Genomic DNA, 19,318 nt, shown 5'->3' with positions numbered 1-19,318 from the left:
TCAGTCACATCTATGTCGATATCAATGTCAAACTCAACCTCTTGGTAATAAGTCCCTAATGAGGCTACATTTCTCTATTGCTCTTTTCTAAGAATGGCCTCATAACTAGTTGCCCTTGAAAACAATTCAAATAGGTATCTAAACATCATACCTTCAAATTTTTTTCTAAGTTCAAAGTTTAAACCATTCTAAGCTAGTCTTATAACTTCTATTTCAGACATGTACACATGACATCTGTTTTTTGCTTTCTTAAATCTGTCGATGTACTGTTCTGCACATTCTCCTTGCCTTTATTTAAATTTTGAGAAATCCACCATTGTCACTTCAAGCTCAGTTCTAAAGAACTGGGCATGAAACTAACTCTCCATTTCTTGCCAAGTATGAACAAAATTTTCTGGCAAGTTAATAAACCATGTAAATGCCACTTTCGATAGAGAATGAAGAAAAAGTTTTAATTTTAAATTGTCATCATAGCCAGGTTCTCCACACTAGAGTATGAACCTGCCTACATGCTCTATGGTTGATTGTCTCTCTTCCCCTATAAATAAAGCAAACTCAGAAATCCTATAATTTCTTAGAAACGGGGTTGTTTCTCATAGAAGGTAAGGACTCCTAAACATTGGCCTATCTAGCCTTCTCAGGTCTGGGCCATACATTTCCTATATGATGTTCATTATTTGCTGCCTATTATTAATCTGGGGTCTAAGTATTGTTGTTGTTGTCCTCCTCTTCCTTGGACTTCTGGTTGTAAGTAAGGAAAAGGGGGACCAGGCCCTCTAGGCCTTGGATGCATCATGCTAGGTTCATAATATAGTTGATGCATGGCATGGTCTCGTATATTTTGAGGCCTTATTTGATTAATTGGCCTATATCTTTGTTCTACCATAACCTGATAACCTACTACAGGCCCATCGAATGCATGAGTGCCATACATTTGTGGCATTGATTGCCCCCTGGGTCTCATTCCCATATTATTTAAGTTGTGATTAAACATTGGGTTTGTGGGGTATTCCCTCTTAAACATAGGATTTATGGTCATTTCCTCCTCATATCTTTCTTGGAGTGTGGGAGGTCTATAAAATGACACAAGTTCATTTACACTTTTATGCTATTGAGGGGCTATAGGAGGTATGAATTGTGTTCTATTTACCTGAGTCTCATCCACAACCCTTCTTGGTTAGCTGGGCTTGATGTTGGCTTTCTCAAACAAAGCAAGCAAGTCATCTATCATCCCTTGGTTCTCATATGCAGACATAGAACCAATTGTTTGCTGAGTATGCAGTAAAAGAGCCTTTCTTGGATCAATAAGAGGACAACTAGACTGACCAGTGTTGGCCACATTTTGGCCATTTCTTTGGCCTATTTCCTGTCGGGCAAATTACACAAATAGTCCCTATAGTTTGGGACTCGTGTCACTTTGATCCCTGACTTTTCAATTGTGACATATTTGACCCAGAATTTTGAATTTTGTTCCAAATAAGGACAATTGACGATATCATTAGATTTTTCAAAGGTAAAATTATCAATTTGATAAAATATAAACTAATTTGACAAAAATAAATGTCAAAAAAATATTTTTAATTTTTTTAAAATTATTTTTATCCACCAATGATAAAATTATGTAAAATTGATAAAAATTAATAAAAATTACATGATTAATTTTTTAAAATTAATTTTACATGATCATCATCCAAACATATAATAAAAATTAATTTGGTAAAATAAATAAATAAATGTTTAAAAGATTTATCAATTTTACATAATTTTATTTTTAGTGGGTAGAAATAATTTTTAAAAATTCAAAAATATTTGTTTGACATTTATTTTTGTCAAATTAGTTTATATTTTATCAAATTGACGATTTTACCCTTGAAAAATCTAATAATATCTTCAATTGTCCTTATTTGGAAAAAGATTCAAAATTCAGGGTCAAATATGTTACAATTGAAAAGTTGGGGACCAAAGTGACACAAGCCCCAAACTATAGGGATTATTAGTGTAATTCACCCTTTCCTGTCTGGCCACTGAATGGCTATCACCTAGGTTGTCCTGCACTCCTTCAAGTCTGCCATCCAACTCTTCTCTATCTTCAACTCTTTTCTCAGGGTCTTCAAAGACTTCGTGTTGTTTCTTCCTAGCCATCACTTCAAATTAGACAGGTCCCACTAAGCATGCCAAAATATGTTAGCAAAAATTTAGTTTGTGTCAAATCAACAAAGGAGATTCGATAGAAGAACCAAAATTTCACAAACAACAACAAAACAAACAATTGTGGTTTGAACGTCCTAATGTCTTGACAGATTCAAGAACTTCTTTGGAGGTTGTAATGTGAAGAAACAAGTATGAATAAGCTGACAATCAATTGAAGAATAATTAAACTTGCCACTTAATTATAAGAATTAAATTTCAAGTTTAATGAACATAACAATTGATAGAGGAAAACTTAGCCACAGAGGCTGAATTACAAACAGACTATTCCTAAGTATAGAAGCTATTGCTAACTAAGTTAAATTACTCCTAACTCCACATAGGTTGTGAAATTGATTAAAGATCCTTTTTTCTTCGAATTTTCAGCCTTTATGCTGCTGGTCTTGCTACTTCTCTGCTGTCACGTGTCTCATCCTGGCGCAAGTTACCTCCACTTCCTATATAACTTCTCATAATCTTCATAACCGTTGGTAATTGCTTCTCTGCTACAGCATCCTCTTTCTCTTGCAAACAAAATACGTATCCTGCATCCCTTGTACACCTATCTTCATGGTTTGACACCTGGGCCACGTTTGGCCATATCCTACTGCATTACTAGATAAATCGACAGGAAAAACTGCAACTGCTACATCTGCTCCTTTAACTGTTTCACTTCTGCCCCTTGCTTTGCATTTTGAGATCCACCTCTCACTGTAAATTCGTGATCTTTACTCCTAGCATCTACTGGATCAACTCTCTATATTTGTTATGCTTATTCGACAGAGAAGATAAATTTTAGTGCCAATAATTATTAACATGGATCTATTGTGTTATTAAAATGAGTTTTGTTTTAAATTTTAACTTTAAAAAAAAAAAAAATCATTACTCATCAATTAATAAGAACAAATTATATGATAAATTAATTTGTATAGAACTTTCTTCATGTAATGTCCACAATTGATGCAAATTTTTTGGAGGGATGAATGCTAAATTCTTACAATAGTGAACATGTCCAATAATGATGTTTTGAAATTTATTTATTTATTTGATGCAAGAGCCTTGTGTGAAACATACACAAATCAAACAAAAGTAAACAATGTTTTTGGCTTCTTGTAGGTTTCTTGTTTCTTTGTATTTTCTTCCGTTTGTTTATTTCATTAAAAAATTGATAAAAATATGTTTTACTTCATCTAAATTGACAAGTAATTTGTACCTAGTAAGCAACTAATTTTTGTCACCAAACCCACCAAAACCTTTTGCACTTGTGAAAAGAGGGATGGCTATATGATAGAGATTCATCACTTATTAGTATTTTTTGCTAAAAAGTCTTACTTGTTCAAAAAAATGACTCAATCATTAGACGAGTTAGAGAATTATTTATGTTTTATATTTGAGAAAGTTTTTAAAATTTTAAGATTACCAATGATATTATTAAGTAAAGACTTTTAGTTATAGGCCAAACTATAAAAAGAAAAAAAGAAAAAAAAAAAAAGAAGAGTTATTTATCAAACCTAAAAATAAAATTGATGAGGATTTATATGTTCAAATCACAAATCATAAGTAAAATAAAAGTGAAGCATCATACAGGGCAGGCCCTGGGCTAAGGCTGGTGAGGCCTGTGCCTAGGGTCCAAAAAATTAGGCCTAAAAAAAGGCTCCAAATTTATTACTCTTGCATTATGTTAAAAACTTAAAATGACCCAATTTTGTTTAATTAATTTAGGCCATTTTAAAAAGGCTTCAAAAAATCTATTTGGCCCAATTGATAAAAGGCCCAATTAAAAAATATTTATAAGTGTTAGTTGTTAGTCCAATTAAAAAAACAAAATATATGTATATGTATTAGTTGTTAGCCTAATTTTGTATGGTCTTTTTTTTTTTTTTTCTCTTTATGGCCCAATTATGTGTTTTTTAGCATTTTTTGAAAGAATATTTCGCACAATTTTTATTTATTTATTTTGTAGATACATCTAATTTAGAAACGTCTAAAAACTATAATATTTGTGTGTGTGTTTTTTTTTTAAAAGTTACCAAATACAAAAAAATATAAAAAAAAATACGAATTGCAAACTGAAACAATTATTTTTAAAAACTCTAAACCAAACATAGTGATTTTTTTTATTTTAAATATTTAAAAAAGTCCCGAAAAATTATTTCGCCTTAGGCCTCCTGAAAACTCAGGGCCAGTCCAGGCATCATATATATATATATATATATATATATACCTATATTTGTATCGAATCAAATAAATAAATAAATGACCCATACTAGAATGTTCTAGATAAAATTTTATTTTTTGTTTTTAATTGGACCCCAAAATAGTAAGTGTGATAAAAATCCAACATCTTTCAAACAATATCAACATTTAAATAAATAAATAAAAATTAATTCTAAAAATTTCAAAATAGATATATTTATTAAATAATGGTTGTAAAGAGAAGTTTTTAGCCATTGTTTGGGGAGTGGATTTGGAGCTAAAAGTTACAAAAAAATAAAATAAATTTTTTAGTCTTAATAAGATAAAATATCATATCTAATCTATAATTATTAAATTTTTTTTCTTAAAAAAAATTTTAAAAATCAAAAATCTTTCTTAAATCAAATTTTTTAATCCTAAACTAAAAAAAATTAAAAAAATCAAAAAACTAACCCACGGTACCAACCAAGCGTTAGTGGTGTATAAAGAGAAGCCCCTCGATTACAACGAAATGTGGGACATAAAATATATCGGACCCGAAAACCCGGTTTTCTCTCCCCGCCTTTCTCTCTCTAGATTTTTCTCCCAATCAAATCACATTCTCTCTCTCTCACTCTCTCTCTAGGTTTTTCAGAATCCGATCGAGCTCAGCTCATAGCCAGAAGTGAACGATCCACATCCGAGTTTTGAGCTCCAATCAATGCCCATTCCTCTCTGCTCGATCCATCAATGTCATTAATTGTCGCCACTGTGAGTCTGGGGTTTCTAACTCCATCAACTTCTTCACTACACATGGAGATACATATGTGTGTATAATTTGTAATGTATATATATGTGTTTGTTCAAGAAATATACTCACATTTTGAAAGTTCTTTTGGTTCTTGTTGAATGTATGCTTTAATTTGTTGTATTGTGCTGTGAATTGGGTAGAGAAGAGTTTTAGATCAACTGATTGAATGGTATGAAGAACTTTTTCTTGTTTGAATTTTGTGAATTAGGGTTTAGAAATGAAGGCCTTGGGAATGTTGAAACGTAGATTAAATTGAAACCTTGTGGAAGTTTTGAAGATGAAGTCGAATCCACCTCTTGTTCCTCTCGGGACTCTGCTTGGTCGCGAGCTCAGGACCGAGAAGGCTGAGAAACCCACAATTAAGTACGGGCAGGCTGCTCTGGCCAAGAAAGGGGAGGATTATTTTCTGATCAAACCTGACTGCCAGAGGATTCCTAGCAATCCCTCAACACCATTTTCGGTTTTTGCGGTAGTTGCTTGATTTTTACTAGTTTGTTTGAAAATTTATTGAATTTGTGATAGCCACATTGGTTATCTTAGACAACAGAATTCTAAATTTGGGTCTTGTTTCGTAGATTTTTGATGGGCATAATGGTATATCGGCTGCTATATTTGCAAAGGAGAATCTATTGAATAATGTTTTGAGTGCGATTCCTCAAGGCATTGGTAGGGAAGAGTGGCTTCAAGCCCTTCCTCGTGCATTAGTCGCAGGTTTTGTGAAAACTGACATAGAGTTTCAGCAGAAAGGTATGAATACACTTCCATTATACCAATTTCTGTGCTCTGTTTTGGGATTGGGATCTTGTTTTGTGATTTTTTTATCTTTACTGTTTGATATTGATGATAGGAGAGACGTCTGGGACGACAGTTACATTCGTTGTAATTGATGGGTGGACTGTGACTGTTGCATCTGTTGGGGATTCTCGATGCATATTGGACACACAAGGGGGTGTGGTTTCTCTGTTGACAATTGACCATAGGCTGGAAGATAATGCAGAAGAGAGGGAGCGTGTCACTGCCAGTGGGGGTGAAGTAGGAAGGCTCAATGTTTTTGGAGGCAATGAGGTGAAACAATAATAAATAAATAAATCTGTTGTTTCCTCGTGGTAATACTAGGTCAAGAAGTCTAAATGTGAACTTTTCTGATTATTTGTTTGGTTCGTAGGTTGGTCCTCTTCGATGTTGGCCTGGTGGATTGTGCCTTTCTAGGTCAATTGGTGACACAGATGTGGGGGAGTTTATTGTCCCTATACCTCATGTTAAGCAAGTGAAGGTGTGTAAATCTGGTCCTCTTGATGATGGTTTCTTGACTTTTATGGTAATAGAATCTGAAGTTCACAATATTTTTTTTTTGGTCATCTAGCTTTCAAACGCTGGAGGAAGGCTTATAATTGCATCTGATGGTATCTGGGATGCCTTATCATCTGATATGGCAGCACAATCCTGCAGGGGTTTACCTGCAGAAATCGCTGCAAAGCTGGTTGTTAAGGTGATGCCTAACATGAGCATTATTCTTGTCTGCCTTTTTATGCTTCCAATTTTACTATTTCTGTATTAATTCTTGCGTGTTTTATTGTTTAGGAGGCTCTCAGGTCAAGAGGCCTGAAGGATGATACAACTTGCCTTGTTGTTGATATTATCCCTTTTGACCAACCAATTTTGCCACCGACACCAAGGAAGAAACAAAATCTTCTCAGTTCATTCATCTTTGGAAAGAGATTTCAAACTTCTGTCAACAAAGCAACGAAACTTTCTGCCGTTGGGGTTGTGGAGGAATTGTTTGAGGAGGGTTCTGCAATGCTTACGGAAAGGTATGTCACCATAACTCACCTTGGAAAAAGACAACCAACTCTTAACATTACTAGTCTGGAACATTTTCAGCACTAAAATCTTTTTCTTCGTCCTAAATTGCCTGGTGGTTTGGTGTCTCACATACTCTGTGTTGAGGTTTAGGTTCACTCTCTGATATCTTGCTGTTATGTTTAATGGTTAAGCTTGAAAAGAGAAATGGAATAAAGACTCACTGTTTTTATAGCTACAAGTGGAGATAAAGGCTTGACTTCTTCTAATTGTGCCTTTGTAATTTGAACACGCGATAATGTCAATGTGCTTTCTACCTGATTTGATACACTATACTAATCTAATAAATTAATGTCATTGCGAAAAGCGGAGACTATGATTGAACTTCACTCACAGTTGTGTTAATGTTTGGTAGCTGTTGTTTCTTTCCTTCTCTTCTGTTATTAGAAATGAGAATTTACTAGAAGTGGAGATGGAGAATGAGGAAGAGATGTGGAGAGCAGACATGTATACATCTCAGTATGTTTGGTTAGTTTTCTTCCGAGACTAGATGGAAGGTAGGTTTTGGATTAGCTGATCTGGGAAGTCACAAAAGTGGGGAGAATACTACACTTGCAATACAAAAAATCAAACTAATGTTAAAAATACACTTCAATGGATATTCGAAAGTTGTTCCCTTCATTTTTGGACGGAGACTCAAGTTATCCAATTCAGGAATTTGTAAGAAGTTGTAACCATGTTTTTAGAGATATTCAAAGCGTTCTTTTTAAAGGTAAAGATTTTAATGGATTTCTTTCCTTATTAACTTGTGATGGTAGATTCCTCCTTTCTTGGAGATCAGAATCTTTGTGATGAACCCTATACTCTTGATAGCCCCACATTTTCTTATGGTTTGGATTATCCTAAGATTTGTCATCATAACGGAACTTCTTGAAGTCTCAAACTAAGGCCTCCATGCATGACATAAAGGATCTTCCAAGGGGCAGGTGAATCTGTAAACATTTTGCTCCTTTACCAATTCTGCATAATTAGATATTGTTTGTTCCTTTCTTTCCTGATGGTTGACTGATTAGAGGCTGTCATCTAACTTGCCAAATCCTCTTGCTCTTGGAATTCTCATACAAAGTGATGTGACAAAGAGGTGTCCACCTTGCAATGTAAACATAGGGAACAGGATGCGTGGAGATTTAGTCCATTGCTTTTCTAAGAACGAAAAAATTTCACCTTTCTGGCAACTATATCAGAACTATCCCAGAGAATAGACCTGAGGCCTAAGAAGTTCACAAATTAAAAATTTATCAATTCATTAACTATGGTAATTGTTAACACTCCTAGTGACATGTGTTCGAGTGACAAAAACGTCTCAAAAAGGGTGGTAAGGCTGCGTACACCCTGCCCTTCCCAGTCCCTGCTTTAGCAGAAGTTGTGTATTGGATTGTCTTTTATTCAAATTCATATTCGAATCAACTAGGTTTAAGAGAATATTTTCAAAATCTTGTTTTTGGTCCCTTGTATGCCGGGATCTCGATAACCATTCTGAGTGAACAATACTTTAATATATAATGATGCGGAGATGGATATCAGTTAGACAAGTAAGCAGGAATAAACAGAAATTTAAGAGATTCCTTCATTGCAGTCCTACTGTTATCGTTGTTCAATTAGCCCTTCCTGTGTATGATCGCTAGTATTTCGCTTTTTCTCAACAAATAGTTTGAAATTATACTCTTTGTTGTGCCGATTAATGCTGATTTTATTGCTTGCTCTTGAAATGTTCTGTTAGCCACTCTATTCTTGACAAGATTACACGACTTCTGATCCCTAGGAAGGAAAGAGGGCTCCGAGGTTTTGTCATCTTGGGCTGTTTTGTATTTATGACCATCCTTTCTGGAAATGCAGGCTGGGTAAGAATTGTCCTTTGAACTCGAACTCTGGACTCCTCAGATGTGCAATTTGCCAAGCAGATCAAACCCCAAGTGATGGTTTATCTGTTAACTCTGGACCGTATTTCTCACCTGCATCAAAGCCATGGGAAGGCCCGTTCCTCTGCACAAACTGTCGGAAAAAGAAAGATGCAATGGAAGGAAAGAGGGCCATTAGACCAACAGTGACCGCGTAATCTGGTAAACCAGTAAATATTAATATTCATTTTTTTCTGGCAGTGTGAGCATGCTTGTTTTTTCTTTTGCGGCGCTCGTTGTTATAGATGTGTGTAAGAAATGTAGTATGAGATTCGGAAGGTTAGGTGTATTTAAGATTGGTAAAAGTGTGTTGATTCTGGTTTGTGCTCGGCTGTTGGACTTTCTGACACAGAACAAACATGCTATCTGATACATATATTGTGATAGTCTGACTGCTAACAGTTTGAGTATGCAAGTAAAAATGATTGTTTCTAAATGAAATCTTTTGTCTTTGGTTTTACTACCCATTATCGTGCCTCCCAATTTCCAAAAAGAAGGGCAAGTACAAGGGACAGAAATAAGGTGTGAACAACATGTTTATATTTTGTTGTTGTACTTTTTTTTTAGGGGAAATTATACTAACCTCCCTTGAGGTTTGGCAAAAATGTATTAAGTTTCCCAAATCTGCCATAATTACACTCTGCTGCTTTAAGATTCTAATTCATACTCATAACTTCTAGTCCCATATCATTGATCTTCATTTGTCATAGTCATCTCTTTTACATCGACATATATATTTTAGTGTACACCACTTGTATTAGTTCTGATTGCGTTAGCCTTACTAAAAAGGAGGTCAATGTAATTATGATAAACTCATGAGATTTATTATATATTTTTTTCAAAATTCAGGGGCGGTCAATATAGTTCACCAAAATCTGTTGCACATGAAGTAAAATTAAGTAGGTACAGTGTACACAAAATTTTGGTTATAGGCAAGAACCTTCCCCTTCACTATTTCAAATTTGTGTTACTTGAAAACACTACTTTTATTTGATATGAGTTTATGCTGCAATTTCTTTGCTATTTCCAATCATATATGACTATGCATTTGTTTTCTATATCCAATCATATATGTCTACAATTTCTTTGCTATATCCAATCATTTGCTTGCTCAAGGTTGTGTTTGGATATATGGATTTGGATTTGGATTTGGATTTGAAATACTTGGTGTATTTCAAATTCTTTGTTTAGATCAAAAGTATACAAAAGGATTTGAAATTTGGTGAATTATTATGCTATTGCATAAATGAACTAGAGTATATATGAAGAAGTGGCAAAACAAGACTTTGTAAATTGACAGTGGTTGGGAGTAGTGGCCTTTCTTGGGTAAGCCTCACTGGACCAGTGTACATATGAAGGAGTGGCAAAACAGGACTTGTAAATTGACAGTGGTAGAGAGTAGTGGCCTTTTCTTGGGTAAGCCTCGCTTGTGGGGGGAATATTCGCTTGGTATATTGTGCATTGTCCACTGAATTTCAAATTGTAATCTCCTCTTCCCATGTGATCTTTTTTTAATTTTTAAACATATTTGTGGCATTTGTTGTTATCTATTATCCCGTCTTTTTTTTTTTATCTTTTTTCTTTTGGGTGAACATTTAATTATTATTTAGTATGTTTGGTTTCAATTTTTTAGAAATTGAGTTTTTATTTTTATTTTTATTTTTCGTGTTTTTAGTGAATATTTTTTAAATTTTAAATAATTTTTATTTTTATTTCTTTAGATACATTTTATTTAGATGTATCTAAATAGTAAAATATTTGTGAAAAAATATTTAAAAATTTAATAAGTGCACAAAAATATGAAAAACGTATTGAAATTTTGATATTTAGTGAATTTTTTTTTTTTAAAAAAAATTTATTATACTTTTTAAGCGTATTTATGATAGGTGTGTTTAAAAATTAAAAAAAAAAAATTGCTTAAAATATTAAAAAAAAATTTATTGAAAACAAAAAACTATGAAAAATAAAAAAGTAGAATTTTTTGAAGGAAAAATTAGTGTAAGGTTCTTCTCTTATTTTTAGTAATGGAAGAGGTTCACAATATTATTTTGTGATGTCTCTTTAACCCCATATTCATATGTCACAGAGAAATTTGACTCTCTTAATTCAAAAAAATCCCCTCTCCTTTTCCAGTACACGCCATACTGCAACCCAATCTTTCCTTCATTTGCCTACACTATCATCGTTCGTCCTCAGTTCTCGGTCCCTTGCTGTGCTGCCGCCAGCGTCGCAATCCTTCCTCCACTCTTACTTTCACTTACTCTGTCACACCCACTGCCTCCACGGACTACTCCTTGTCGATCACCGTCGACGTCCATGCTGCTATCACTGGAGCGTTGCTGCTCTACTTGTGTCCCGTCTCGCCTCGCTGCTACACTGTTGTCACCGTCGCAACTTGCAACCCCTTACTACCTTGTCGCACCACTCTCATTTCTCTCTCTTTTTCATTGTTGTCGCCCTGTCAACTGCAGTTGCATCGTCATCGCCCTTCCATCTGCGGCGTTCCACTCTCGTTGGCTGTCCTCTTCCTTTCTCTCCTACACCGTTGCTCCGTCTACCTTAGGTCCATGATCTGTCTCAAGGAGAACCACTGTGAGAATGAAAATGAAACTCAAAGTGAAGCTCTGTGAGGAAGATAATGAAGAAGATGAAGTGGGTTTGAGAAATAAGTAGAAACCTGCCATTGGAAATTACAAAAAATGGAATTTCTCTGGGTTGGAGAGAATTTATTTGGAAAGGTTTCTCTGGGAATTTCTCTGATTTTGAGAGAATTTCTCACAGTTGAAGTAAATTTCTCTAGAAAATCTAAAAAATTGTTTCCAAAATTTCTCTGTGGAGTTCAGATAAATTATCTGAATCGAATTTTCTCTAGATCAATTTGAGGGACCTTAGATATTATTAAAATAGTAGATTTTTTTATACTATTGGGAAAATGTTTGGTGGCCACAAATTCTGTGGCTCAAATGGCTCGAAAATGCCAAAACGACGTTGTTTTGACATTTTTAGAGTTGTTTTGTACCCAAAATGACGTCGTTTTGGCATTTTTTGACCATTTGAGCCATAAAATTTGTGGCCACCAATCATTGCCCAAATCGGAATATCAGGGACTCTAAAAAAAAATTCTCTTTTTTTGAAAAGTATTTTTTAAAAACCAAAACCAAAACCAAAACCAAACAAGTTGATTAGTATTATTAAAGTGGAAAGAGCCGCATCATCTATTAAAGAGAAGGCCAAAAAAAATAAAATGGAATGAGCTCACCTTTTTAGTTTGTGGATTTGGCAGACATAAAAGGCTGATTTACGCAGCGTTTTGATCATGGATTTAATGAAATATAATTGTTTTTTCTCTATTTTTTTTCTCTTTTCAAGTTTTTATGTAAATTCATGATCTAAATATAATTTTAATGTCTAACTTTCAATTGAACTAGCATACTCAGCTGCTTCTTTAAATATATATATATATATATATATATTAAAAAAAGTAATTTATAATTATTCAGTAATATCGTAATACCACGAGACTATAGCGTTTGTTGCTTGGAACTAATAACATAACCAAATATTTCATTAAGAAGTTAGGAGACAAAATTATAGTGTTTTTTCATTTACTGAAAATATTATATAAGACAATTTTATATAATTATTTTGAAATAATATAATATATATATTTTTTTTTTAAAAAAAGGAAAGTCATTTTTAATCTCTCAATTTGAAGGTGAGTTGCGGGTGTTGTGAATAGTGAGGGATATCGGAGTTGGTAGTGATTAGTTTGGGATGGTTAGAGTTTAGATATGGGTTTGGGAGATTAGAGATGATAGGATAGGGATAAAATTGAAATTTTGTGTTGGGTTAAAATTGTAATTTAAAAAAGTGAAAGAAATAAGGATCCAAAGGAAAAAATGAAATGCTAATAATAACATTCATTGATTAACATTCGCAGGATTTGCAATCCCATTTTGCCCCTACCTAACCAAAATAACAAAATTATCTTTTATATCATGAGAATTTTTTCATAATTTCGTAGATTTAATCTCAACTAATTAATACTACCGTATTAATACACAAATAAACGCAATTTAACTTATATCGCCAATCTAGTACACCGTCATACCAATAATTCATTCACTCAATCTCACTATTCATAACTTCAACCAACATAATTTGACAATCAAATGTGACTTAAAATATATGTTTAGATATTAAATTTATGTAAGGATTTATAAAACCAGGAAAAATAAAAGGGATTTGTAAATGAAATAGAAGGTGGACTTTTCTTACAAATCCCTTCTTTTCTTTTTTTCCTTCATAAATTTAAAATCCAAATACAAATTAGAAAGTTGACCAAGCGAACGATGCGTTGTGCAACATATATTCAAGCACCTTATCTATTAAGGCCTCGTTTGGGAACAGGCTAATTTAGTAATTTTTTGACTATTTAGCTAAATTATGAGTTAAAAAAAATTAGTATGTTTGTGATGACTTTTTAGCTTTTACGAAAAGATGTGCAAAAAGTAGAGAGAAAAGAGAATTTTTGACTTTTTGGTATGGGTTGTTGGCTTTTTGGCTAATTTAGTAACTTTTTGACTTTTTGACTAAAATAGAGGGTTCCCAAACGAGGCCTAAGTCAACCCTCTTGGATGAGGTTAGTTTGTTCTAATTTTAACCTACTCATCAAAAGATTATGTGATTCACCTCTATTGCTTAATAAATATATATATATATATATTTTTATAATTACTTACTAATCTTCATATGTTTCAATTAAGACTAATGTTTTTGGGTATTAGATTTGTAAAGAGAAATAAAAATAAAATTATTTATTTGTTTTCTGTTTTTATGAATATTTTTTTTTGAATACATTTTTTGATAAATAATTATTTATTTTCTTCTCATTTTTCTAATCCAACCAAGATAAATAAATAAATTTAGCATCTATTACCTTTTTTTTCTCAATTTTTTTTTTATTTTCTTTTTTCCATACAAATCTAAGATCCAAACATAGATTGCTGTGCATTCTGCATTAAAGTGCATGTAACAAAAAAGTATACCAACTTTTAAAATCTTCTTAACATGTAAGTATTCTAAGAGCATACGTTAGGAAGCCCTAACTAGAGTGAGTAGCTTTATGAGCAAATATTTTTAAGCACAACCATCTATTAACTAGGGTTCATGTCAAAATACGAACCACCATACATGACCATATCAAGCAACTCGAAAAACAAGCAACAAAAACAGAAACATGCAACAATACAAAGATATAGCTAGAATGGATATCTTATGACCTAAGATTTTGAAGAACAACCATTTATTGACTAGGGTTCATATCAAAATAAGAGCCACCATACATGACCATAACAAAGCAACTCAAAAACAATAACACGCAATAATACAAATACCTTTTTGAACCGACATCATCACAATGACCGGTCACCATCCCAACAAGCAACAACTCAATTAGGGGGCAGCCATTGAAGCTCGACGCCGAAGTTCCACCATTCAGCTGGATCTCCCGGCTTTATATCAACCACGGAAGTATAAGCAGTGCAACCACCAACCCTAACCCTAATTCTATGAGAAGTCATTGATGCATCTTTCAAGAAAGTGCAGCATAGGGTGTTCCTACACCCACTTCCCTCCACAACTCTCTCCTCAAATTGTCGGCACAGACTGTTGGAGGAACAATTCAATGGAGAGAGAAGAATATTCTCTGAGCAATTCAATAACATGACGGTGTTATGTGTAGATATGTTGAAAGGAGAGTTCTCATCGATCATCAATCCACCCAAGGCGAGATCAGAAGATTGACACGTGTTTTTTAGTATGTAGGGTGGGCTTATAATAAGCTTATAAGAACTAGGGTTTGTGCTGAGGACTTTATAGTAAAATCCAGTAGCTGACAAGAACTCTAGATTGTCATTGTTGCAGTAGACTCTATACTTAGGGTTTCCACAGTCGTCGTTGGTGCTAAGGGGGTACGGAACGTCCATTCTGCCACATTTTGGGCAGACTTCGAGTGCTGACACATGGGTTACTGAAACTAGAAAGAAAAGGATAACAAACATCATGATCACTCTAGTTTTTAAAGTCGAGATACTAGAAGAAACACCACAACGAGGCAAGAGAAACCAAGAGCTAAGTGCCTATTTATAGAAATCTTCACAAAAAAAGGTTACTATAATAGTATAATGTCAACTACACAATAATAATATGGCAACAAAACTTTCATGATTAGATGTACAAAAACAAAATGATTTTCGGAAGTGCAAATTTTTTTAGTGAATTAGGACTCATATCTAGGTAGACACATGTCGGTATATAGCTTTATTATTGAGACTAAAGAGGTAATCAGATATATTATTCTAAAAACATCAAATTTAATGTGACCTCCATGAATCTTGAAGTTGATTTGCTAGTTTTGAGCTGGTTCACTTACATAGTACGAATTCATTGGGCCCGGTGAAGATTAAAGCACATTTCATTCTTAATGCAAAAAATTTGAATGCGAAGTAACTAGAATTATCGATAATTGTGTATTATCACTAATTTATGGTTAGATTCCTTAAGATCTCAAAACAGCCAATCACAACTGAACAGCAAAAACTAACTGTAGTGCACATATTGGTAAATCACTAATAAGATAATGAGTCATGATTTGAAGTGTAACACAAAATAAAATTTGCCACACAAAGACAATAGGGAAATAGTACTATATAGGAGACAAATTGTAATGGATTGATCAAAACTTTATATAAAAAAAGTGCATAATATATGTGAAGTTGTACACATGTGAGTGTAAAGCAAGTTGGTCAATTAATTAACCACCGCCACTGGATTTCATCTTAAATCAAAAGTAATTACTTTAATCAATGCCTGTGAGGAGCAAAATAATATAAAATGACACACTAAACTCACTCCACTAGTTTAGGACCATTTTACTAAGACAAAAAAGGACATCCATTTCCTAAAGTGGTTCCCCTTAAATCATAAATAACAAAAAAGATTGATATAAGAGGCAAGGACAAACTAAAATAATACTTTACAGATAGTGCAAAGCTAAAATAGTACTCTTAATTAAACATTGATAGACCATTAATGTGTAGACGTGGCAATGTTTCCTAATGCCAAATTAACTCCACAACTTGATTAGGAAAATTAAGAAACAGTACAATCCTATAGTTTGAAAATAGCAAAAAGCTATTTCCGTTGTACCTTAAAAAAAAAAGAAAGAAAATAGCAAAAAGCTAGGGGTAACTGCATGTCAAGATTGCATTGCTCTAGAAACTTAAACATGTTGAAGCTTACAATCATAAAGTTTGAAAATAGCAAAAGATGGGGTAACTTGTGTGTCGAGATTGCATTGCTTTAAAAACTAAAATATGTAGACACTTCATATGCTATGAGATAAACAAAGCTTTTTACCGAACTCCCATTAACCAGGAAATCTATGCAATATCACTTAATAATGGCATGAAATTGAACCCAACTTTGACAAGATCGCTAATTCAACATGGACAACAATGCAGTTGCTAGTTTTAGGATATATATATATATATATATATATATATATATCAGAGGCTATTTGGCTAAAATAGTCGATAAAGATAAAATAGAATAAAATAGTTAATAAGACAAAATGTCACATCCAAATCATAATCATTTCATTTTTTCTCTTGCAACCATCAAATCAGTTATAAAAAAAACAATCATCATCCCAAACATAACTTTTTTAGTCAGATTCAAATAGTCAAAAAGTCAAAGAGGCAATTAAAATAGTCTATTTTCAAACGGGAGTATTGTTAAACAATCCACTATCTGGGAAAACGACAAGACGACAAAAAACTGGGCCAAACCTGATCAAACCCCACTTCAGGAAATAAAATGAGTGATATATATGTGTATATTGATATAATGATAACAAGGAATCTCCCCAAAGCAATGGTCATACTTATCCAAACAAAAAATTAAAAATGCAGCAGATGTCATAAAACTAATGGGCATGGTGCAAGATGCATGAATAAGAGAAATTTAAAAAGTAAAAAAGATGAAATTTACAATAATATAAGAGAAATAAAGCTGGTAGATGAACCCAAGTAGTTATCTCTACTGGGCATGGTGCAAGATGCATGAATTCAACAATGCTAATATACTTAACAATAGTTGAAAATTTGAAGTCAAATAGTTTAAATAAATGTTTTGAAAACTAGATTGGACTTGGACTGTCTGGACCAGGAACCAGTACATTTTACGTGTCTGAAAAACCTCTAAATACTGTTCTCATATTAAAACAATTCATTTTAGCGGCATACATTTCAGACCACTGCTTTAGCCAGCCATTCATAAAACCCTTTTTCGAATTATGAACCAAGCCGGCAAAAAAAAATCCACGTCTGTATAGTAGATTTTTAGGGCTACAAATACTCATAGAAATTTGCCAACAACTTTTTCAGTTCATCTCCAATGGTGTGCTATCTTCCATGCCAAATTAATGTCAAAATTTGACAAGAGTTGTTCTTTATATATCTCATGATAGGGATCCGCAAATGACATTTATATGACAAGGTGAAAATCAATAGAATAAAGGACAATTTGCACCATTTAAGCAATAGTGTCAAATTATGGCATTGTATCATGCCAAAATCGGGTTTTGCCATTGCCATTTTGACACTATCCATTGGAGATGCTTTTGCCTTTGCAAGTGTCTCATGAATTGGTGACCAATTATTGACCTCTAGTCACTCTAATCCCTTATAAAAATAAATCCTATTTTGAATCGATTAAATACCAGGTCGTTTTCCTTAAGTGACGCATTGTACCTGTCTCCGAGTGTTTCGAAAAGTGAGCAACGGGCACCACATCGACGCCTGGGTGTGGTGAAAAATAGGCAAAGGTTTTTGAATTTTTCTAGACGAGTGTAGATAAAGAAACTAGTCTAAGACTATAAGTTTAGGATAACCACATCGAATGTAGGAACTTTAACTGGTAAGACTATGGAATTGGTAGATGTTATGATTAGGAGGAGAGTTAGTATAGTTTGCGTACAAGAAACTAAGTGGACGAGTGAGAAAGGAAAATAGAGGATATCGATTTTAAACTATATTATAGTGGTGAGGATAGACCCAAGAATGGGATAGGACTAATAGTTGTCAAGAGTTTTGTAGAAAATATAGTTGCGGTCATTAGGAAATATGATAGGATTATGTTAATTAAATTAGTTGTTGGAAAGAATATAGTGAACGTTATTAGTGCATACGCGCCCCAAGTAGAATTGGATAATCAGACTAAGAGAGATTTTTGAAACCAAATGGATGAAGTATTACAGGAGATATCCGCATGAGAGAACCTAGTTATAAGTGGAGATTTCAACAGCCATGTAGAAATAGATAAATTAGGTTATGAGAGGGTGTATGGTGGGTATGGTTTTGGTGATAGATATGAGACTGGAGAGAGTATATTAAATTTTGTGTTGGCTTCAGACTTGGTAATGGCCAATACTATGTACAAGAAGAGAGAGGAGCATTTGATAATCTTTTAAAAGTGAGTCAATTATGAGCCAAATAGATTACTTTCTAGTAAGAAAAATGGATCGTCTAAAATACAGTGACTATAAGGTGATTCTTGGAGAGAGTTTGACGTCTCAGTATAGGATTTTGGTATTAAATTTATACTTTAAAGGGCAATATGAAATTAGGAAGGATAGTGGGTGTTGACAAGATAGTAGGACTTAAAAGGGGATACATCAGAAATATTTAAGAATATAATGGATACGGAAGGTATAGGAGATAAACTATAAATATTTAAGAATAGAATGGATAAAAGTACTTGAGACTTGGAAGATGATGATAACACTATGTGGAACTTGATGGCCAATTGTATGAAGAGAATTTCAAAAGAAGTCCTTGGAGAGTCGAAAGAAAATGGACCCAACTCTAAGAAAACTTGGTGGTGGAAGGAGGAGATTCAAGCAGTAGTAAAGACGAAAAAAGAGTGCTTTAAAAATGACAGAAGGATAAAACTGAAAAAAAATCTTAAAAGTTACAGATTAGCTAATAAGGAGGTCAAAAAATTAGTGAGAAAGGCTAAGTTGAAAGTCTATGAAGACCTATACACTAGACTAGATAGTAAGGAGGAAGAGAAGAGAATATACAAACTTGTTAAGATAAGAGAGAGGAAAACAAGAGATTTTAATCAGGTTAAGTGCATCATAAGTAAGGACTCTAAGGTGTTGGTGAAGGATGAAGAGTTTAAGGAAAGGTGGAATAACTATTTTGAGAAGTTGTTAAATGAAGAATATGGAGGAAGGTCGTCAAAAAGGAAAGAAGTAGCTAGTAATAAGGAAAACCAAGACTACATGTTCTAGCGCAGGATTAAGAAGTTTGAAGTAGAGATT

At 33.5% G+C, this 19,318-nt stretch overlaps 1 protein-coding gene and 1 long non-coding RNA gene across 3 annotated transcripts; one reads left to right on the top strand and one right to left on the bottom strand.

Moving 5' to 3' along the window:
* Positions 1-4,893: 4,893 nt before the first annotated feature.
* On the top strand, positions 4,894-9,372 carry LOC114284924 (putative protein phosphatase 2C 5). Of its 2 annotated transcripts, none has more exons than XM_028227884.2 (8): positions 4,894-5,133; positions 5,382-5,642; positions 5,749-5,920; positions 6,021-6,238; positions 6,339-6,446; positions 6,537-6,662; positions 6,755-6,984; positions 8,870-9,372. In XM_028227884.2, the coding sequence occupies exons 2-8, from the start codon at positions 5,451-5,453 to the stop codon at positions 9,087-9,089; spliced, it is 1,266 nt and encodes a 421-aa protein (XP_028083685.2). In that variant the 5' UTR covers positions 4,894-5,133; positions 5,382-5,450; the 3' UTR covers positions 9,090-9,372. The 2 variants fall into 2 exon arrangements, with proteins under 2 accessions (XP_028083685.2, XP_028083692.2); XM_028227891.2 differs by having other exon boundaries at positions 4,897-5,189.
* Positions 9,373-10,927: 1,555 nt separating this feature from the next.
* Positions 10,928-14,968, bottom strand: LOC145790932 (uncharacterized). The gene is made up of 2 exons (XR_014330357.1): positions 14,328-14,968; positions 10,928-11,521 (listed from the first exon to the last, which is right to left on the bottom strand). It is a non-coding gene; the product is annotated as an uncharacterized LOC145790932 (long non-coding RNA).
* Positions 14,969-19,318: the final 4,350 nt, after the last annotated feature.

The sequence above is a fragment of the Camellia sinensis genome, chromosome 5 (assembly GCF_055761805.1).
Source record: "Camellia sinensis isolate YWXY chromosome 5, ASM5576180v1, whole genome shotgun sequence".
NCBI lineage: Eukaryota > Viridiplantae > Streptophyta > Magnoliopsida > Ericales > Theaceae > Camellia > Camellia sinensis.
Note: the sequence above shows the minus strand (reverse complement) of the source record. Positions and strands in the feature narration are given on the sequence as shown.